The 22,950-nt window shown below is 39.9% G+C and overlaps 1 protein-coding gene across 10 annotated transcripts in view; it reads left to right on the top strand.

The window, feature by feature from the left end:
* Positions 1-2,644: 2,644 nt before the first annotated feature.
* Positions 2,645-22,950, top strand: part of WTAP (WT1 associated protein) — a 28,892-nt gene continuing 8,586 nt past the window's right edge. Inside the window, exons 1-7 of one of the 10 annotated variants that reach the window (XR_015708607.1) lie at positions 2,645-2,890; positions 6,824-6,861; positions 6,956-7,011; positions 11,749-11,807; positions 13,580-13,707; positions 14,930-14,980; positions 20,160-20,338. Coding sequence is in view for 1 of the 10 variants with exons in the window: in XM_087776337.1 (XP_087632463.1) it covers positions 6,832-6,861; positions 6,956-7,011; positions 11,749-11,807; positions 13,580-13,707; positions 20,160-20,338 (452 nt within the window). In the remaining 9 variants the exon portion in view is untranslated. Of the gene's footprint in view, positions 2,891-6,823; positions 6,862-6,955; positions 7,012-11,748; positions 11,808-13,579; positions 13,708-14,929; positions 14,981-15,138; positions 15,298-20,159; positions 20,339-22,950 lie in introns of those variants that run through there. The other 9 variants (XR_015708608.1, XR_015708609.1, XM_087776337.1 and 6 more) reach the window with 9 other exon arrangements.

Raw genomic sequence — 22,950 nt, forward strand, 5'->3', positions numbered from 1 at the left:
TTACTCTTAACACCAAACGACGGTCTCGTCAGGACATTATTCTGCTTTTTTTAATTAACTTTTCCATCAAAGCCAAATGTAGAAGAGAAAGGGTCTGCAACAATTTTACCATACAATTCACACGACCTCTTAAACAGAGACAGAAACACAATGAAACTTGATGATACGTGCAGTGGTTATTTTCACCTTAAACACATATATTTCTTGTATATATATTACGGCAAGCTGTACTGTCCACACAGTCATAATCTGGTTCCTATTTCATCTTATCATTATAGATGAATCAACATCTGAATTTTGCTTTTTTGTTGGTGCTTGGACAGATCGTTAAGTGCCCGCTCATCTGAGGACAAACAATGCTGCTGGGGGTTATGCTAGCACCTATTTGAAAAGCAAATTTACTCCCATTATCACGTTGTAAACACAACCCAATGCAGGTGTCAACATGTTTATTCCAGTAGCCTTAAAATATCCCAGGTTAGTTCTCACTGTGTTAGGTGATGTGCAAAGAGAATAAAAGACTATTTCAGTTAAATGTCCTTTTCCCAAAAGTATCGGAAGTCTGGTTAACAAATTGCTGCTCCTATTTTCTCAAACAAAAAATTTAAGTGTAGGCTGATAACACAGGTGTTAATTTGAAGGGGCAGAAAGAAGGCAGGCCAGAATATAAACCTCTACAGACTGATTCCTCTTACCTCTAGATGTCTCTCGCTGGCTGCCTCTGGCTCAGCTAGCACATTTCCCACAAACGTAATCTATGCTTCTAAAGATAAGTTTTAAATAACTAAGTGCTGACAAAGGGTAAAAAAAGTGCAGGAATATTTTCTACATGCTCATGAACACAAACAACAGGCACTGGTGGAAGGTTTGAGGCCCTGCACCTTACGGTGTATCTGAGCTAGACCCTTATCTGTACTATTAAAAAGACACAAGGGAGGCCTGGTTTCTGAACATAATAAATAGGCAAACTCCAGGCAAATATTGGGAGATCTGGTGTTTAAATCACCACTGATACACAGAAAACGTTAGACAATTTATATAGAGAATAGAAATACACACAACAGAAACAGCCTTAAGTACAGCTCTGCATCCCTTTTATAGGGAAAGTTTCCATTTCTTGTCCTATATGGCTTATAAGCATTTTTAGTATTGTAATGTTTATATTTGTGCATGAGGAAATCGAGTCCATTTGTTCATATTAAGGACTAGCCTGGTATTTCAGCACCTAGTCCATGCTACCATATCCTGTGGTGGCTTCATCTGTTAATTAGTATCTTGAAAGCTTACACCAAATACCTGCAAGGTATTTTCGGAGGAAACCAGAGGCAGGAGCAGGAAACCCAGCACAGGAATCACAGCCTATCTTTTTCAGTTTGAAAGTAAGAGTTCAAAGGCATTAATTCAAGCCCTCTGTCCTTGTGGTCACTAATCACACAATCCTTACCCTTTTTTGGGTATCCATGCCAAATCACTTGAAGCATGGCACGGGTTTCAAAAGGTTTCAAGTTCTCACTGAAAATCCATGTGTCTATTATATATGCAGACACACACAGAGGTATGGGGACACGTACATTAGAATCTGTTCTGTAGCAAACACAGTCTTTCTGCTACCAGTAACAGAGTCAGGCAAGCAGATTTCTGGAGCATCTTCAATGGTGATGTAGAGAGCGACAATCAACTCTGCCTGCACAACCCAGCTAACAGACTAATTTAGCCTACAGAAGCTTTATGACTTTGCTAGCAAGAGGGGAACGTATTTACTTGTCTCAATAACATTGCTTGAGAAATCAAGATGGTATATAAAAGATAAATTTGATTTTAAAGTAGCAGCTCAGTGCTAGACTGCAATTAAGGACAAATAGTATGCTTTATTTTTCCCAAATGCTGAAACTGAAGTTTAATTTCTTTGGAAGCTGCTGGAACGTAACTATCTTTTCTTTCACTGTCGACTGATGACACTGACTTGCACCGATACCGCCGAGCTCGGTTTAACCGAGTGAAAACGACCATTCCCCGACCTGGCAGACGGGCAGAGAGCCCCAGAAGTCAGGCTGGGAGCCCCGGCGCCCATCGTGCCCGTTATTAACTGCTGCGCGCAGTTCTCCTTTCTAGAGAAGCTATCTTTTCCGTCAGCCTTCCGAGAGGGCGCCAAGCGGGTTTCCCAGGCGCTCCCCCCCGGGGCTCCCGCCGCTCCCCGTCAGACGGTTTCACGGGCGAGGCCGCGGCGGAGGCGCAGGCTGAGGCGGGAGGAAGCGGCAACGGCGCCTCCCGCCGGCAGAGTTCGCGCAGCGCCCGTATCCTTCCGCCCGCCCCAGGATGCTCCGCGTCCCGCCGCGCGCTCCCCCGCCCCGCCCCGCCCCGCCCGGGTAACTGACGGGCTTGAAATCAACGTTCAAATAACCCCAGGAAACCGTCGCGCCGGCAAGGCAGGGGCGCACCGACAGCGCCTATCCGGCGGGGCGGGCGGGCGGGCGGCGAGCGCCCCAGAGGCAGCCCCGCCAGCGGGCCGGGGTCCCCGTGCTCGGACCCGCCGCGCCACTACGGCGCTTCCCGCCGCCCCGCGCTGGCTGCGCGCGCAGCGCCCCGCCCCTCACGTGGGGGGCGGCCCGCGGGCGGGGCGGCCGGGCGCTCATTTCCTCCTTGGGCGCCATTTTGTAGCGCAGAGAATCCGCAAATAAAGAGCGGGCGGGAGCGGCGCGCGAGGGAGCCCGGGCGGGGGGGCGCGGCGGCGACCACCCCGGCTGCGGAGCGGCGGTCCCCGTGGAGCCGGTTGTGGGCGCAGAGGTGGCGGCAGGCGTGAGCGGTGGCGGCGCTTCGCCCTCGATGTGACGGGTGCGGCCCAGGCAGCTAGCGTGCTGGGAGAGCGAGGCCTCTGCACCGCGGGCGGGAGGTGAGTGGCCGCGCGAGCGCTCCTCCCCGCTCCCGAGCCCCCCCCGCCCCCCTCCCGAGCGCCGCCGTCGTCTCCGTCCCCCCGCGGGAGGTAGCGGGGCCCGCGGGAGGGACCGAGCAGCTCGCGGTCCCGGGGCGCCGAAGCCCGGCGGCGGCGGCGGCTCCATCCCTCACCTCGAGCGGGGGGAGGAGCGGAAGCACTTAGAGCCATTTTGTGCGAGGCCCCGAGCCCGGCCCGGCCGCTCCGCGGGGATCCTCCTCCCCCAGCCTTCGGCCACCGCCGCCGCCCCCCCGGGCGCGGGAGGCGCGTTTCTCTCGTCCCGTGTTGAAGACGAGCGAGGGCGGCCCGGCGGGGCGGGCAGTGCCTGAGCGCGGCGGGGGGGCAGCGGGGTCTGTCAGGCGTCTGCGGCGAGCCGGACGGTCGGCGGCCTGCAGCTGCGCCAGGCCCGCCGCTGGCGGTGTCTCGGCGCAGGAGGCGGGGCTGCGCGGCGGGGCCTCGCCGTCTGTAGCGGGGTGGGTGGGCGCGGGAGCCGGCTTCGGGCCGCGGTTGCTGAGGCGAGTGTGAAGTCTGCCCGGTCAGAGGGTTATTTTGAAGCTTTTTTTTCATATTCCGGGAGCCTGGAGCCTATGCCGGGGTTTTCCCTACGGAAGTCTTTTTCATATCGTTAAAATAACTGGCGGTTACTTCAGGTGTAACTAGTAAAGCAGCATACCTGATGTTACTCAATGACGTTGTTTCTTAGGGGTTTTTAATCCTTAAATCCTATGTTTTCTAAACATTGTAGTAAAAGGTGTACAGACTACTGGAGTTGCCAAAATTAAAATGCACTTTTCCCTATTTCAGCTTTCTTTGTATTTGAAGTGCCATAGAAGCCTAAAACATGATGAGATTACATAAAAATTCTTTCAGTGCTCATGAGAGTGTTATTTTAAGTATGGAATACGGTTTTATGTTGCTCGTTGCCAGGAGCAGGTATGCAGAAGGAGTGGCGTGTAGCAGCCATTGTTTTCCCAAAACATGAAAGTGCTTAGTTAGGATAGTACAGTGAAGCTGTTCATCATATAAATCACAAAATAGAATTGTGTTAATTCCAGTCAGTTATACAGGGATGTTGGTTTTGTTGATTCTTTTTATTGTAGAAAATGGCACTTCATCATGCTCTTGCAAAATATTTCTGATCTGCGTAGGAGAGAGATCATCTTCTCTTTTAGAGGTGAGCCAAGTGATGAGAAGCACCTCTTGCTGCACAGTACTTGAAAAGTTACTGTCTTAAATTCAGAGAATGAACACTTCAATTGTAATATTGTTGTCTGTAGCATATAAATTCATCTATTAATGAACAGAAGGCGAAGGCACATAACTGTGACAACTGACATAGTCAGCCTGACGCTCTTAATGTTTCTGAAAAACACTGAGCACAATGGTAGAAATATATAGCAGTAATAAATTTCTAAGATTTTGGTAAGTTACTGTAGGTACCAAAAAAGCTGTTGCATGGGAGTGGTGAGGTGAAATTCACACATACAGAAAGAGTGCGAGTGTTTATCAGTAGATGTGATCAACCTAGCTTTTCCAGAATAACCTGCAGAATATTTTTAGCTAGTGTGGCGTTTCTTAGTGTACGGTTCTATCACTACAAGCGATAATAGGTGGCAGTAAGAGTAACTTCTGTAATGCAGTGGCCTGTAACCTCAGTCTTCAGCACTTTTGTGCTCATCCAAAAGCAAGAGATGGCTTTGTAAATGGTGGTGTGCTAGGCTTAGAGGTTAGAGTAGCGAGGTCTGGTGCTGGAACCTTGCGTGAGGTCTGGAGGTGTGAGGTAGACTACCCTTAGATGGAGCATCAGCCTTTTTGATCTCTTTCAGTCATGATTGGGGCAGCAATCAAGTGTTTTTAATTGTTGTGTGCTGCTGCAGGGTTCACAAGCCAAGTCTTTGGGGAAACTCACTTATGGTATTTGTATGTTTCTGGTACTTGTCTGAGGAACATACAAATAACGACTTGACATCATCTGTGCACAATTTAATCAGTATTAGCTGTAGTTCTGTGGGACATCTGAAAAGCATGTTTCTCTTTGTCAAGGATTTAAATCTTGCTGAGACCGTTAAGACTACTTCCAAATACTGAAGGAGTTAAAAGATTCTGAATATCTTTAGGAAAATTTATAATGGGAGAGGTAAGCAACCTAAATACAGGGGTCGCAAGCATTCCCCCCCTGTGATCTCAAGTTACTCTGTGTTATTTTGGATTACTTGAGTTGAGCACTGGCAGTTTTTATCTATAGCCTCTTCTGCTTGAATATATTTAAGGTATGTTTTTTGTAAAACAGTCTCAAATAAGGAGCTGCATCCAGAAGTTAAAGCACAATGCTTGAGTAACTTCTTGCACGCGAGAGAGAAGGGGGTGGGGGTGGTGGGACTTCTTAGGCTAGGGAGGCACTTATGTGCCTGTGTGTTACTAAGACTAGGAACAGGAAGCTGCCTTTCATCAGTGAGATGCTTTACTGAATGTTTTTGGAAACCTTTCAGTGGGTTCTGGTGTCAGTTTTTATTTTATGAAGGGTTGGAAGTTGTTTTGCCTGTGCACTGTACTTAGTGTGGGGTTTCTTCTTTGTTTTTGGGAGGGGGGTGTGATTTGGGGATTTTCTTGTTGGTGATGTTTTGGGTTTTTTTGTGGGTGGTGTTTGTGTGTGTTTGTTTTTGTTTGTTTGTTTGTTTGTTTTTTTATTTTAACCAGGGCCTTGTTTGGTAGAGTGCTGTGTATTAATGGCTAGTGTAGGTTGAAGAGGCTGTACTCCATTTGGTGTGTATTTGTTTGTCTTATTGACAAACAATTTTAGGATTTGTTTGTCTTAGGATTTGGAAAAGTTAAATTAGTTCATTGGGTTTCCTTGTGAAAATACCTAAGGTAGTCTGTAAAAATCTTTTTGAGAAAATATTTTTTTAACTACTTAAGAGCATTGTTTTTGTGAAGTTAAGTGTTCACAACCAAGGAGTTGACACATGCTTTCCCTGGTATATATGCATTTCAGCGGGTTTACAATGTTGTTGAATCTTAATATTATATGCAACTTTTCTGTTGGAAAGCAAATTGCAAAGATTCATGTCTGTAGCAAACCTTGCATTCATTGTTACTTGTATGCTTATAATCTTTGTGGACTCAATATTTTTGATCATAGTTGTAGAAAATATTATGTATTATCCTTTTGAGGTAAGGAAGCATGTCATGTAACTCAAGGAAGTGTGAATATTTAACCTAGCACAATGAAATCCTATTATGCTACATACGTGCAAGAGGAATTGAATTTGATGGTGTATCCAAGCCATTTATTTGACAACTTTTCGTAAAAACATTCACAAGGGTTTTAAACAGGAAGTATTAAGCAGTTATTTTATCAGAATCTTAAAAGTAAGAGAATAAGTACTTGGAAGAACATGCTATTTTGATATAACCCAAACATTAGTGGTAATGTTCACAAATTATTTAGTTTTGTTCCAAAGAGGTACTGAAGTAGCAGTATAAATTGCTTTCCTCAGACCCTCATTATCCTCTGCCTCATAAAATACAATGTTAAATAGATGTAGGCACATAAGAAATGTCAGTTTGATCTAAACATGGACAAAGTTGGCTGGTTTTGCTTAGTTAAATAGGAAGAATTGATTACTGATAGGCTTTTTGGAAATATAAAGAGAGTTTTGGTTAACTTTTAGAAAAAATGCATCTGTTGACTTTGTATCTAGATTACAGCAGCAAACTTGTCATAGTGTTGTCTTGTACTCTGGCTTTGCATTGTGTGGAACCAATATTTCAGTAGTCTAATATTGCAAATTTAAAAAAAATAAGGCTAGAAGTACAAGTTCGTGACTTGTTTGGTATTTCATGTATGCTAGTAACTACACTAAATAATACTCCTTTTTTTCTCTCCCCCTTCAGAGTTCACAATGACGAATGAAGAACCTCTCCCAAAGAAGGTATGTTTAAAAATACTTGCGATTTCCCCTCCTGCCCCCCACCCCAAGTAGCCATGACAGCTTGATAAGTTGTGCTTTTCCTTTTGCTCCATAGGTTCGCCTTAGTGAAGCAGATTTTAAGGTTTTACCTAGAGACGAGCTCATCCTAAGGTAAAGTAAAAAGCAGCTTTTTATCTCAACATTTTAGTGAACTTCTAATGGAAGATGAGTGACCTCCCTCTTCCGTTGTTTTTAGCATCCTTGTTCTGAAAAACTATTTTATCCTTTTCATGATAGATCTCTCTTGTAAAGTTCTCATCTTGTCTCAAATATTTTTATATATAGTTTGGGGGGAAACACTTTTTCCAGAGACAAAATCACGAACAATATTTTGTAATACACGAGTAGGAGGTTTTTTTTCTTTGCTTGTAACTTTGGAAGATACAGTTGCTTGCATTCCTTGCTAGATAGCAAGCTGTTTTTAAACATCAGAAAAATGTCAACTTTTTACTCCTACGGTAAGTTTTAGACTTTCTTAGTCCATGCAGTTGTCTTCTCAGCATGTTCAGATACTAAGAGTAAAATATTGAAATGAAGTTTTTATTGCTAATAGAGCTTGCATAAAGAAGAGGCTGGCCATCTTTTTCACCTTTTGGAAAGCTAAGTGTCACCATGGAAAAAATAATAGGCAATCCTGTCACGCAGACCACATGGTGAAAGAAACTGACCCAAGCCAGTTGTCTCTGTATACCTGAATTTCCTGATTTGTAAAGAAGGAGCTAACTAAACTAGGCATCTCTGGGTCATCTGTTTATCTGCTGGAGTAGTTTGTGCGTGCATTTTGGTAAACTTTAGCTCTTGGCTTTTTGTGTGCTGTAAGTTACTAGCATTATTAGGGTCTCTCAAGTTAAATATTGCCATTTTGTAGAACAAAGACTAAACTGTGTAGAAACATGAGGATACAAGTGCAACACTTCATGTATATGATGAGCTACTCCCTCTTCTGGGCAAACTATCCTGCCAGCTACTTCTGGGGTGACAGTTCTTTCTAGGGGAGTCACCATAGTCTGGCTCCATATGTTTAAAACTGGTTTCTGGCTTCCTCTGAATATCTAGTCGTTTGGGTAGTAAAGGATAATGTGTTTAAACAGTAGGAAAAAAATGCTTCTTTCATGTTAAGTGGTTTACGCCTTGTGTTAGCCTTCATAAAAATTTCCGTACTCGTGATTATCTGCAGGAATAGTGAACTCCTAAGTCTGTAAAGCTATGCCCTTACTTCTAGCTACAAAATTCCTGTCAAAGTACCAAAGCATAGATTCTGTGCAACTTGCTTTCTAATTGACAGTGTGAAAACAAAACCAAGGCTTCCAATTGTAATCACTTTCTGTAACTTGTGATAATTAGTTGCTACCATAGAAGAGATCCATTTCCAGCATATATTCAAGTGAGAATGTGATGGAATACACCCAAGGAGGTAGTGTAGCCTTTCAGTCCGGCCTTTTGGGAATTTCTGCTTGTCTCATTACTTGTTGCTGTGGTTTCCTTCATCTTTCCCCTCCTGTTTTTAATGCAGTAGCTACTTAGCTTGACTGCGTAGGAGCTTCTGTGAAGAAAGAAGAGCCAGGAACACAGTAACAAAGCACTCTGTGGGTCATAGCTAAAAATCTGATCAGTGTTGCCCTGATCCTTTAGCCTGGTGGTTAGTCTGTAAAACGTTGAAGCACCCTGATTTACACAAGCAGTTGTGAGGAAATACAGTGCTTTTACTGAACCTCAGTTGTACAGTGTAAGACCAAAATTGTGCATCTGGAAATACTGCCCTTTTATTGTTCAGGTAAAAACAGATTTTCTGTGAGAATTGTTCATTTAGAGAATGGTGTTGCAGACTCAAACACCACTCGTAGTCATTTGAGACCTAGGAATACAGTTTTATACCTGGCCTGTTTGATCATAGTATCATCTGGTCTTCTCTACAAGTGTAGATAAAATAAATGGAGAAGAAGGGGTAAGAAGACAGGAGTTACTGTTCAGAGTTGGAGCACTAAAAATTCTGTCAGTGATCTTCGGCATCTTCATTTTTTTTTAAATACTTTATTCTGTGATAGTTCCTTATTTTCCTTTTTGATTTCTTTTGCATAACTTCAGAAGCTACAAGTTTGTAACTTTAGCTTTTCAAAGATCAGAATTCTACTTTAATTCCCTCTGTTACTGTGCTACTATTGTAAACAAGGGAAAATGATTAGAGTGAAATAAGATGGAAAGACGCTATTTAGGAAAATAGTTTATTAAAGGCAGTGAACAACAAAAGTTACTACAAGAGAAGACTTAACTTAGAAATTATAAGAGATGTTTAAAGTCTTAAATCAGTTAATAGACACTTAAAACTAAATTATCAGGGCCATTACAAGACTCTTTAAAATACCTAAAACTAGTAAATAAATATATATATATATATATATATAAAAGCTTTGTTTTTCTTCCTTTGACTTGGTTTCATGAATGTTCTTGAGAAACTGTTTTGATATATTTGGTAAATATTTTGACATGTTAGTCCTCAGGATTACTGAGATAACTACAAAAATATTTATACATCAGATAAACAATCACAACTGCAAGTTTGATTGAAAAGGAATCAGTCCCCTTTCACTAAGGGCCTACCAATATTTTCTGCTTATTTTCCTGAGCTGAAGTTATTTATAAGAATGGTCTACTTCATTAATGTGAATGTTATTAAACTTTCATTATTTCACTTTTTGTTTTCATGCTTTTAGTCTATTTGATTGTCTGTTTTCATGATTTTTATTTTTTAAATCTGACTGCATGAAATAAGCCTGCTTCTGATTTTTGTCTCTATAGTTGCTAGCTTTCTGGTTTGCCTGAAGTGAGGTGAAAACAGGATCAATTGCTAGAAGAGAAAATTGTTTCTGAGTTCTCCTGTAGTTGTAGCAAAATTGAGATAGTGTGTGTGTGTGAAATTAAAGCTACTGTGGTAGAAAAAGATCAAGTTTTAATATTGATGGCTTGATTGTTGAAGAGTTCTCTCTGAGTATGTCAGTGTGGTGATCACAAGTTTATTCTGTACAGTTTTGTAAACTTGCTTGAAGATGAACTGAAACAATCTTTGCCAGGTTTTTGACAAAACATTATGTCTGAAGAGTCATGCTTCTAGAAGAGTTGGCAGGCACATGACTTGAAAAGTCCATGACATGGCCTAGTGCACTCTAGGTTTTCTTTTCCAGGAATTCAGTTCCTGCTTAAATACTAGCAACTGTTGAGAGGTGACTTGGAGGTATTATCTCTGATGTTCTTGGTAGACCACGGGCTACGTGGTATTTTGTTTTCTGGTGGTGGTCTGTCATGTCTACTTAACTTGTGTTTCAGGTCTTCATTTCACTTGCTCTTTGTATAGCTCCTGTTACCGGGGGGATAGTGGTGGTGTCACGATTTTGACAGAAGTACTGTTTCCAGACTGTGAGATGTAACTTAGAAGTCAAGTAATCCTACAGCTGTATTTGAAGACCACCTCTTTTATTTCATGGGGTTTTTTTTTCATGTAAAAATTCAGTTCGTTCTTTCTGAGTTTGCTGTTTAGCAGACTCTTCCAGTTTTACTTTCAGGGTGTTGAAATCTCCTGAACTAACACAGAACTTTTAGTTGTCAAACAGTGAAACTTTTGTTTTGAACAATATTCTTTTTAGAGCAGAGAGATAAGTTTAAGGGTTAAGTGGGAATCTAACTACTCTCTTCTGCAGAGCTTAAGAAAGTTAATTCATGCTGATTTCACGTTCAGCTGAAGAGATGCAAAATGTTGTTGCTGCTAGGAGGAAGACATTTGTGCTTTTGCTTTTCCCAGTGATGTGATCTCACTTGCTGTTACAGATCTGATGCGTTTTAGACCCTTTAACAAGCTGTTTGAATCCACTAAATGGTCAAAATGATTAGAGTTAGATTTTATAGTTTTGATTGAGGTAGTGGTGTTGTAGGTTAGGGAGTTAAAATAGAGCAGTTATGTTGAGTGGCATAAAACAGGTGGCAGGGAGAAAGGGTGGTTGGAAGGAGGGAACAGAAACCTTCCCCTTCTGTAGTGGTAAGCTATTAGATGAATTTGTTTCACAATGTGGAATTGTACCATTGTGAGGAAGACACCTAGTTAGAAGCAAAGAAACTTCTTTAAAAACAAACAAACAAAAACCCCCAAACGTCATCCTGTGAATTTTGTTGGTAAGGCATGTCGTGCTGAGCTTTACTGCAGACTTTATTTGCTACTGATTTGATGTTTTGTATCAAATGCAATGCTGTTTTTAAGTGTGAGGTTTTTCTTTCTGTAAATTGCTTAAATAACATGCCTTCAAAGAGTTATTAAACTGTCTGGCTTCTGGTTGATGAATATAATCAGAGTATGGTTTATGTTTGAATGAGCTGGTATAACTACTTAACCTAGACTGCAAATTCTGGTATATTGTAATACACTTCTGCTTGATGTCTTGTTCACTTGGTAACAGACTTAATGTTGTCTTTGTATTATGGTTTCTGTTACAGAAATTTGTTTGAATTGTTCTGCTTTCAGAATGAGATGTATCTTAGGTACTTTATACAGATAACTATATAATAGGTGCTTGATCCTGATGTTTGTCTAACATGTTACAGTAAGTTTTAAGATGTCAATTTTAAGTGTTGTAACACACAGCTACCTTTTTATCCTTTTGAGATGCAAAGTAGATTTAACTATTTCCATGATCAAACCCCCCATATTTAAAACTGGAATTGACTTTTATCCAAGTGTGTAATTCCCGCTTGATGTTTTCTGATTATGGTATAAATGTATACTCTGGAAGTTTAGGAGTGAGATGCCTTGATTTAATAAACTGAGCTTCAGAAAATTCTTTTCTCTCTCCATCTCTGCAATAGGTGGAAACAGTATGAAGCATACGTGCAAGCTCTGGAGGGCAAGTACACAGACCTTAATTGTAAGTTAGCCAAGTTTCAAAATGGTATGAGTTACCTGAATGTTTGTGTAAAGCAGAATGTTCAAGTAATGTCTGTGCTTTCTAAAACTGTTAGAAATAAGAGATAATAATCTATATGTCAGTTATTTGTCAGGAAAAAAGTCCCTGTTTTTTCTAATGTAAGTTTTCAGTCTTTCCCAACTTTCTCAGCCACTTATTTTCCTTTGCAGATCTTACACAGCTTCTAAAAAATCTATTTTTGCATGTGTAGGACCATCTGTACCCAGACTGGAGGGGGGGGAGGGGGAAGTCTCAAAACATAATCCCAGAAATAGGTGTATTTTCATGACTTTTCCATTAGAAAGGAAACATTATTCTCTACCAGAATATTCTGTGAATGTTTGTGGCTGCAGTAATCTTACAGGATTGTAAACCACATGGGAGGGGGAATAGTTTGTAGAGGTAAAGGTCTAAAATGAGTCCCCAAGTAATGTTTGATCTGATTAGGCAAATTAACTATTTGAATGTCAACTTGCGTGGTCTTTAAAATTTGGTCTGTGCTTCAGTCTTTCAAAAGAGAATATAGGAAAAACATCCTACTCTCGGGTGAGAAAAGCTGGATACGTTCTGGAAGTGACTGAATCACCAATCCTAAGCCACATTTTAAAATTGTGTTGGCAGCTCTTTCCAGTTTTCCACTCACCTTTTAAGTCTAAATACTTAAAGACCTACTACCACGGAGTTTGAAGGGGTTTTTTCTGTCAGTCCGAATGGATGTCCTCTCTCTTTTCTCTGTTGTTACATCCCTCTTCTACTGCCACCTCTAATGTCTGAGTTTTGGAGAGACTAAAATATAGCAAATGTAACCAGTTGATTTCATTCTAATCTCAAAACTGTCCTAACATAGATAAATAAGTAGTTCTAAGGTTCCCAGTTTCTCAATTTTTGGAAAATCTGGTACAGGTTGTAGTAATCAGTGTTACTGAATTATCTGCAAGGAATTATTTAGAACTAATTGTCCTGAAGCAACTTGTGATATTCTTAGTTGACATTTACAGGCGATCATTCTCAAGTAATTAGAAAAAATAAAAATCTTAATTATTCCAACTTTCCATCATTCTATACATGACAAGTAGCAGAGTGAATGTATACTGTTTGTATCAGGCTGCTTGCACGTGTTCCAGTTTGAGTAATTTGGAAATGTGCTGTGCTGCTTTCTCCCATATTTCATATATAAAGTTGCATAAACATTCATGGATCAGAAGACTTCTAGTTGTGACTGAACTGCCATTTTTGAAGTTCTCTGATGTCTTACTTGTTTACTCATGGAGTGTTGAGACCAGTTTGAGGATTGACCACAAATGGCACTGTTGTACAGACTGCGGATTGTTTTTTGCCAGTGTAGACTTCCCTCCCTCCTTCACCCTGGCCTCAACGTTTCTTATAGATAGCAGGACAGTTCCAACTTCCCAAGTTTCAGGCTGCAAGTTGTAATAGTAGTTGGTTAAGCAAGCAATTTAAAAGTTGTTTCCTATATAAACATGGAAACATTTTCAGAAGTTTAATAAGTCTTATGTAAGGATCAGAAGGAGATCTTTAAAATCAACTGTTGTCAAGCTTTTCTAATAATGCTATTTTGATTTTTCTTATTTGTGTTTATTTTAGTTGTGCTTATTTATTTAGCTCTTTTACTGTTTATGAATTTGGTTTTCAGATTCTTTTAGCTGTCTTTAAAAACTGTTCATGAACGGATGCTATAAAACGTGCTTTTTGTGTTTTATTACTTGTACTAGCTAATGATGTGACGGGATTGAGAGAATCTGAAGAGAAGTTGAAACAGCAACAGCAAGAGTCTGCCCGAAGAGAAAATATTCTGGTGATGAGGCTGGCAACTAAGGAACAGGAGATGCAAGAGTGTACTGTAAGTATTTAGAGACAACAAGCATTTTCAGACTCTTACAGGAATATCGGTTTTTGAGCCAGTACCTATGTGCTATGTTTTTCATATATCTACAGCATCCATTTTCTGTGCTTAAAGAAGTGGCAGGGCACTTAAACTTTCACTGCATTAGTAAAGATAATTTCTTAAAAGATTTGCTTTTTTTAATATTAGTTATTTCAGTTGATTTTCAGCAGCAGTTGTGCTTGGAAGGACTTTTGCTTCAGAACCAAGCTAGTACTTGCATGAGCCGTGCTTACTTTCTTCTAGCATTTATCAACTGTGCATATTTACCAAAAATGCTACTTCTGACTGTCATTGGGTGCAGGAACAAATTGAAACGTAAGGATAAGATTGAGTTTACTGGGTTTAATTTAGTTAGGCTGATGTTTATGTTGGATTTGGATAACAAAGTATTTGTAAGCCTCTGCATCCATTTGGCTAGGTAGGGGAAGAGCTACTGACTCTTTCAGATGGAGTTCTTTCGAAATTTGGCAGATCTGTTTCTTGGGGTTTCTAATGTTCTTTGTACTGAATACCTTTTTTGTTGTTGTTTCTGTTTCTCCTTTATTTCTGTGGGTTTTCTTCTGTCTTTAGTTTTGGTTTCTTGAAACTATCTTCTGCCACTTTTGGACTTTTGATCTATTTTTGATTACTTTCTTAACATAATTTTCACCTGCTGCTTTAATTTGTCAGTTCCTGAGAGAAGATTGTCAAAAGCTTCTTATTGCTAGTTTGTGTAACGTACTCCTGAGAGCGTCTTTTATGAAAAATGCAAGCTCTGTGCAAAATTAATAACTAGTATTGTAGCTTTCCTCTGTTACTTTTTTAGCCTTCCTTTCTTTTTTCCTGTAGGTTTTCAGAGCTGTCGGGTATAGTAGTGTGATGCCTAACGATGTACACATTATTTTCACTGTTCTTAAGACCATAAGATGACTTTAGTTTGTAGTAAGCACTGGTATGAAAAGAAAAAATGAGGGGGTAAAGCTTACTTTGCAGTGGCAGAAAATGAATCACAGAATAGCTGAGGTTGGAAGGGACTGTGCACAGTTGGGTTTTGAGCGTCTCCTAGAATGGAGACTCCGAAACCTCTCTGGGTGACCTGTGCCGGTGTTCAACCACCCTCGCAGCAAAGAGCATTTTCTTGGGTTTAAATGGAATTCCCTGTGTTTCAATTTGTGCCCATTGCCTTCTGTGCTTTCAGCGGGCACCACTGAGAAGAGCCTGGCTCCGCCTTCTTTACTCCCCCCATCAGGTATTTATGCACACTGATAAGATCCCCCTGTGCTTTCTCTTCTCCAGGCTGGACAGCCCTAGGGCTCTCAGCCTCTGCTTGTATGTCAGATGCTCCAACCCCTTACTCATCTTCATGGCCCTTTGTTGGCCTCACCCTAATATGTCCGTGTCTCTCTTGTACTGGGGAGCCCAGAACTGGTCCCAGTACTCCAGATGTCTCACCAGTGCCGAGTGGAGAGGAAGGATCACCTCCCTCGACCTGTTGGCAGCACTCCTCCTAATGCAGCCCAGGATGCTAATGAAGTTCTGGTACTATACCGCAACACTTGCCTAGTAGTAAGATACTATATTCATCCTGCTTCTCTTAGTTTTGCTGATGAATTCTGCTGTGAGGAACAGCAGTAATAAGAGCTTTTTTCTTTTGAACTTCTGAGCATATAGCTGAAACAATAAATATTAAAAAAATAAAAAAGAAATCTGTGTTTTTCACCTAAACCAAGCTCGTGTGTACTGTTTTCACCTTTCTTCCTCCCTATTTCTGAAAGAATGAGTTAGACAAAAATTTCAGGTATTTAAGACTGAATTTTGACACGATCATGAAGACTATAGGATTTTTGGCTGCACTTCATTATAGATGTTTATAGCTGTGTTTAGAAGAACCTCTGAAGAGCTTTTATGAATTTCAGTGTACTTTAAAAAAAGGGGGGGGGAGCCCCAACCCACCAAAAAGAAAAAAAAAAAAAAACAAAAAACCAAACATACATCCCCCCCAGGTGGCTTGTATTTTTCCAGGTATTGACATGTGAATAACATCAAGGATGTAACCTCCTCCATAATGCATGGAGGTAGGAGGATGCATCCTTGAAGAAGTGGGGTAAAAGCTCTAATGGAGACATTGGCACCTTAAAGTGTTTCCAAGTTTAAATGCGTGTAGTTTCAAGAAGTTCTGGAGGAGTAATTGGCTTTGTAGTATTAGATACTATTTTTTCAGTAAAGTAACAGTAGCAAAATAAACCATGTTTGACGAGATGTAAAGCTAAGCTATAGATGCAAAGCTAAGCTATAGGTTGCTAAATCATTTCATAAATGAACAAAAAGTATTCACCATATGATAAGTTATTTGACATGTCTAATTTTTAGTCTGTAAAATAACTTTTCTTTATTTTTAGCATAGTTAACCATGTTTTATAATCCAGATTTACATGTAAAATATACCAGTGACAGTTATTTATGAGACGTCAGTGTTTCCTGGCACACCTTAATTAGAAGGACTGAGCATCTATGGTGTCAAGTTTCTTAAACTACAGATGAATATTTACCATATAATACTTATTGTTCATATTACTCAATGTATTTTTGGCACCTTTTGTATACTATAGAAACTTATCACATTCCAGTCTTTCAAATGTAGATGGATAAAAACTTAAAAATACCATACCATATTCAAATGATAGTAGTTGACGAAGACATACATGAGTTTTCTGATTACTGATGTGTAAAACACTTTGCTAGTTAAAATATGCTAGCTCTGCTTTAAAAAAAGGTGTGATAGACTGTCTTAGTTGCTGTTTTAATTTGTACCCTTCTTTTTAAAAGATAAAACACGACAAAACCTACTTTAGTTTTACAAAAGTCACCAGTCATTGTTTTGAAAGTACAGGTGTGCATGTCAGAGTAGCAGAATCATTGTCCTGATTCTGTTTCAGTAGTCTTTTTGAAGAAACAAGATGGTAGTTGAGCACGTAGCTCCATTCTCTCATGCTCTGTGCCAAGTCTAGCAGCAGAATATATGGGTTTCTTCTGAGCTAGGAGCTTACTGAGTGACTGGTGTTGCAAACTTACTCTGCATAGTTTAGAGTGACTAATTAAAGGGCTAGACTGAAGTTTAGGTGTTCAGTATCTCATGTGCCCCATTTGCCAGCAGCAGCCTTGAGCTACCTTCCCCCTAGCAGGAGCAAGCCCCTAGAAGAGGTTGCTGCTGTTAGGGGAGTGCAGGTGAGGTATATTGGCTATTGTTTCTACATAAAGCTTTATTTCTGGCAGTGGTGGTGATGAAGTTATTGCTACTTCAGGGAGAGGCCTTAACCCCCTCCCAAGCTACTGCACAGCTACTGGTGGTCAATAAGCAGACAGGCATTTGGAAATATTTGCTGCTCAAATAAGTTTTCCATGGAACAGATAACAATGAGTGGAAGCTTCCTGTGGGTGCAGTTGGAGTATAGTACCTAGATAGTCATTACTCTTTAACCTACTTGTGGTTTAGGTGACAGCTCTGTTGTGTTTAGTCTTTTCTTCATTATGCAGTTTCTTCCCCCCTACTTCTTCCTTATAAGAAGGTTATATAGTTGTACTTATTTAATTGCTTACATTTTCTGTTGAGCACCTGTATTGTGTTTTCTTAAATTCTTCATGTCAGAGGGTCTGTTCTTTGTTGATGTCTTTGGACAACTTCAGCTGAAAGGATTCAGCTGTTTCCAAGAACGTGGGATAAGCAGAGGGGTTGAAAATGTTGTTGTGTGCCTTAACAAAAAAAAAATAAATCCAAACAAAACCCCACACAGCCTGATGTCCTCTCAATAGACTACTTTTGGTGTTCTCCTGCCTTGGGTTAGAGCAGAGAGAAAAGTTGATACCAAGGTTTTTATTCTGTTTGTGAAAATTCATCCTGATTTGTCCATCTGATGGGCTTTCGAAAAATACCAGCTAGTGTGTGCTTTCATGTTTGGGACTATGAACAGCCAGCAGGCATTTCAGGTGTTAGAGTGGGCATGTCCTGGGGTCTGGTATAGGGTGTGACTGTTCCTGTATATTCAGCTCTAGCCTGAAGTTGGTACCAGAGGAGTGGTTAAAGGGAGCAAGAATGGGAGGCTTAATGGCTGGCTAAGCAGGAAGAAGAATGGAATATGGAGGTAGGCAGAAGAGGTGAGGTAAGAGATATGGGCTTGCTTGGGGAGAGGTGGCTAGGTCTGGGTGGATGAAAAGCCTGACAGGTGAGAACTGTGGAGTTACACCTGGAGAAAGCACCTGTGGAGGGATGGAGAAAATCTGAGTTGGAAAAACTGGAGGAATAAGTGGTCTTTAAGTTTGGGGAGGGAATGAGCAAGGGTTGTTCAGCTCAAGTAAGTAAACTTTCTACACTGCTGTTTTGGGAATGACAGCTGAGGTGTTACGTGGAGCCTATGCAACTGCTCTCTGCTTGGCCTAGGAGCATGAGCTAGAGATACCTAAATGAGACTGTTAAATAACTGACATTGGACAGCATCAGCTGGGTCCTCTTGAGTGTTTTAGTGCATTTCTGGCATGAGTGAGGAGCAAGTGGCAGAAATTCTTTGTGCTGCTGATCCAAGGAATCTGTTACAGTTCTGAGGCTGGCAGTAGATGAGGGAGGGAGCTGGGACTAGGTAAGACAAGGAACATGGTCTTTTTTCCCTCAATGATGCCTGTCTAAAAATAGGTTGGGAACCATGTTGGTGTAATGTAATTATATTCCTGGAATACGTTGCCAGCTGGAGTGTCTGTATGTGTGCAGGCATCTGTTAAACTAGCTGTTTCACCTTCTAGTAGTGCTACCCCTAATTAAGGTTAATCTTAATTTGGATTTTCTGTTTCTAAGTAATGTTTGTAGGTCGGTTCTTGAGTGCTTTATTTGTTGAAAATACATTTATGCAGTGCTTTATTCCCTTTATATTTCTTTCTGGACACATTAAGGTTTGTCTGTTTAAAACTTAGTCTAATGGTTATTTCAATTTTTTTTTGCGAGTAACTAAATATTTTTATTTTGATAATGTCAAATTAATGTGAAGTCAATGGAGATATTTCAGTTATTTCAGTAACTTTGAAATCGCTTAGTTGAAATAAAATCCAAGAATTGTTGCTACTTAATAATATATGTACTAAAATGTATGTTGTCCTCAATCAAGAAGTGACTGCGGTCACTACTGCACATTTTTAGGGTAAATTAAGTTTGTACTTACACTTTCTCTTCACCATTGCTGTCTAAAGACTCCATAAAGAGTAACTGTATATACAGGAAAATTGTTAAACTGACAGTGCTTTTGACTGTGCTGCTTGTCCCAAGTAAAGCAAAGTGTGGGGGGAGGCTCTCCGTCAGTTTTTCTGGTGATGCCTTGTAGTGCTTGTCAGTGAAACTGTTGCTGTTGAGTCTGGTTGCGAGATTGTGTGTGCAGCAGGAGGCAAAACTTCAGACTTTCAATTAATGTTTCTTTTTTAATCTCATGTAATTTTGTTTACCTCTTTCTGATGAAGAAATGCGTGTGATACAGGAAGCATAATAAATTGAACTTAAGAATGAACACTGTGTAGGCTGATGTGATTTTAGTGATTACTGGATTCTAAACACGTACTGTTGAGTACATTTTAAGATTGTTGTGATGGGATTAAAATATAAGAAACTGAAAAAAGTTAATCCTATTTAGATACATAGAAGTTTTGACTAATGCTATATTTAAAAGAAATCCTCTCACAGTTACCCCTGAAATTTTGATTGTATTGTAAGTCTTCTGGGTTATAAATTATAAAACTGCAAATCTTTTGGATTGTGGTTATTGCAAGAGAATCAAATCCAACCCTAATTTGTTCAACTGATGTTAATTTAGAAATATTATTTTGTTTAAAAAATAAATATGCAAACTTTCATCATAAGTGACTATCGCATTTGCAAAAAAACTTAGAAGTTTGTAAAAAACCTTTTCAGTACTTGCTTAAAAATGCTACTTGTCAATATTAGCTGTAATGTTCCACAGTAACTTTCACTGAAGTTCCGTGGAAATCAGGTATCTGTTTTAAGCAGATAACTCTTTCTATATACTTTTTTTCCCCCCCCCCCAAAAAGAGTGCAGGCAGATATAAAAGAAAGGGAGAACTATGATGCTCCAATCATTGCTTTGGCAAATGTAAACTGACATGTAGAAAACAATTGGAAGTGGCAGGGGGTGGGAATTGGCCTTGGAAGTTTAAGCTTGGCAGGTGGTGGGATGGGGGATTGAGTGAACATGGACATTGATAGGGTGCAGGTGGGCAAAAGGGATTTTTATCGTACCTTTTTCAGGTTACAGTGCTGAAAGAAGGCAGGTGTCCTTGATGTTATCTTTGGAGTAACTATTTTTATTTGTATCTCAATGACTTTAAAATTTTATTTAATATTGTATAGTAACAGTCTTTTTTCTTATTTTATGCAGAATCAGATTCAGTACCTCAAGCAAGTCCAGCAGCCTAGTGTTGCCCAACTGCGATCAACAATGGTGGACCCAGCCATCAACTTGTTTTTCCTAAAAATGAAAGGTGAACTGGAACAGACTAAAGACAAACTGGAACAAGCCCAAAATGAACTGAGTGCCTGGAAATTTACGCCTGATAGGTAAACAAAACAAATACTCCCCAGTCAAGACTTCCCTGACAGTCCCACTACGAGAATGCTATGGTGGGACAGCCAAGTACTCGTTTCCACACCAAGACTCAGACGTTTTGAGGCAAAAGCCACATTCTTATACTGTCCAGCTTGTAATGCTTAATGTAAAACTTACCAGATGAACCTTGTGTTTCAGCTTTTTTTCTCCCCCTTTGCTTCAGAGGCCTGACGGCGTCGGACTATTCTGAAGAAATGGCCATCTTCGAAAAAAAATCTTTTCTAGAACATGTAGACATTTGCAAAATTGTTCTATTTGAAGAAAATAGAGGGAGAAACAGAAGTCTTAAGTCTGTGGCACACTGTGTCTACAGACAGTTTGGAGGAGAGAGAACCTAGAGATTATAAATCATGAATTGAACATGTAAAATTCCCGTAAAATGTAGAAGTGGAATATGCTTCGCTCTTAACCTTGAGCCTAGTGACTTAGAGACACTGTAAGTCAGTTTTGCCAATAAGACTGTGGACTTCCTGCTTGTTCACTGAACCGCTGGGTCAAAACTCGATGAGGTGAATTTTGCATTAAAGAGTTTACTTGCTAACCAGTTTTGAATAGCCATGAGAGTGCTATTTGATATCACAACAGTGGTAGTGTACACATTTGACTGTTTAGCCTTTGGGCTCTCTAGCACTTGATGGAGCCTTAAGTCAATGTTGCTTAATAATGAACTGTTTCTGGATGGTTGGTAATACTGTGGACGCCTCAAAATTAGGACTGTACGAAAATGTACGTTCTATCTAACTGCAGGTTTAAAATTGTTGGAAGCCATATATATTTGATCACAACTAGCATGTATAAGAAAAACTGGTTGTGACAAGTATTCCACTGCATGTTTTCATGCAGAAGTGAGAATTTTTCGATCTTCTATACTAAGAACTGATCTCAAATGCTCAATACAGAAGGCACACAATGGCACCTGTCTTCAGTGTTGGTGGGGTGTTTTTATTCCTTTGTACACCTGGGTTTTTTTGTATTGCACTTCTATATAAAATGTGCCTTGAAATAGTTGTAATATATAGTCCAAGGAACACTGCTGGTTATACTGTTGTACTGTGAAACTTCTGGGATGAACGAGAATTGAACAGGTTGTTATTTCTGCATTGTCTCGTTCTCTGAAAACAAAGTCAGTATTTTAACAAACCAAAAAAACCTAAATGCATGCATTTTCCTTGGTGGAATCAGTGAAGGAGCCTTCGCTACTCTATTGATGCCTCTGTTCTGTTGTCCCAAGTTACTTGTAAGAGTAGCGATCCGGGACAGTTGGGAGTGCATGTCTGAGGTGTGTAAAGCGAAATGCAGATTTGCTATAGCATTTGTGTGTTTATTTTTTCCTTAGTGAATTGAGTTCTATTTAGTAATCTGAGGGTTTGATTTTTCAAAACAGTTGGGCAACATTTTATGATTCAGTCTGATCCTAGAAAATTCAGTTTAAAAAAAAAAGATACCTGGCTGTCACAGAAGGTGATGTGTTCTAACTGTTTTGATGACTTTTATTAAGATGGCATTACGTATTTTTTAACTCAAAGTATCTTAACTCAGAAGTATTTTAACTGTTTGTGCTTCAGATGATATGGGATCGAAGAGTAGTGTATTTATGCAGGTTTATTTTTTTTGCATGAGTAATGACTTAACAGCAAAAGAAAAACCTACAGAAAGACTTTACCTTTTTAAAAGTGATACATCCGGAATGATTTTGCTATAACAGTATCTTAAGATTTTAATGATCTAGCATCAAAACAGAGGTAAGACTTGTATTAATAAATTGTTGATGTGTTACCAAGCCATTTGTAAAGCTCACTATAATGTGCAGATAGAGACATGCCGTGCAGATTGCTTGTTTAACTTGGGAGTTCAGACAATTATTTAATACATTTAGATACAGGTTGGTTGTTTTCTTAAGTCCTTAGGCTCTAATTGTGTGTGAACAACTGAGGAGAGACAAGTAACTTACCACTTTTTTGAAGCAAAAGTATGAAAAGATAATTTTCTTATTTCTGTAGCTACAACATACCCTAATATGCATCACATAATTTTAAGTCAGTGGTGCGAACGTGCTTAATTCATATATGCAGTAGCTGGAATACAGAAAGTTAGAATTATTTCCTGATAAATAATTGAGGCTGTCTTCGTTAACTGGGTTAAGATTTTACTGATTTCTATTTCTGGAAAGGTAAAGAAATGGTGACTTATGTAAAGTATTTATAGGATTTTTCATTCTCTTTGCATCCCCCCTTTAGTTGTCCATCCTTGTATGCAACTACACTTATTTCAAGGCGTATGACCTAGTTTTTGAAAGAGATGATGCTCCTATTCAGCTCCCTCACTGGTGTTCTAAAGTAACATGTTAACTGCAACCCTAAGTGGTATTAGTTCTGGGCCTTAACCATAGATAAGGGTGTACAGCATAATCACTGCTGATGTCTGGAGGGAGAAATCAAAGGGCATGTAATCAAAGGAATGGCTATGCTAAGCCATTTCAGCCATCATTAAACATAGACTACACGCTTGGATTAAAAATTAGTAGAAATGTCTTTTGCAGTAAGCCTAGTACAACAAACACTAG

Source organism: Nipponia nippon, unplaced genomic scaffold, assembly GCF_047370975.1.
Source record: "Nipponia nippon isolate SJK-2023a ecotype South Korea unplaced genomic scaffold, ASM4737097v1 scaffold_4, whole genome shotgun sequence".
Lineage (NCBI taxonomy): Eukaryota > Metazoa > Chordata > Aves > Pelecaniformes > Threskiornithidae > Nipponia > Nipponia nippon.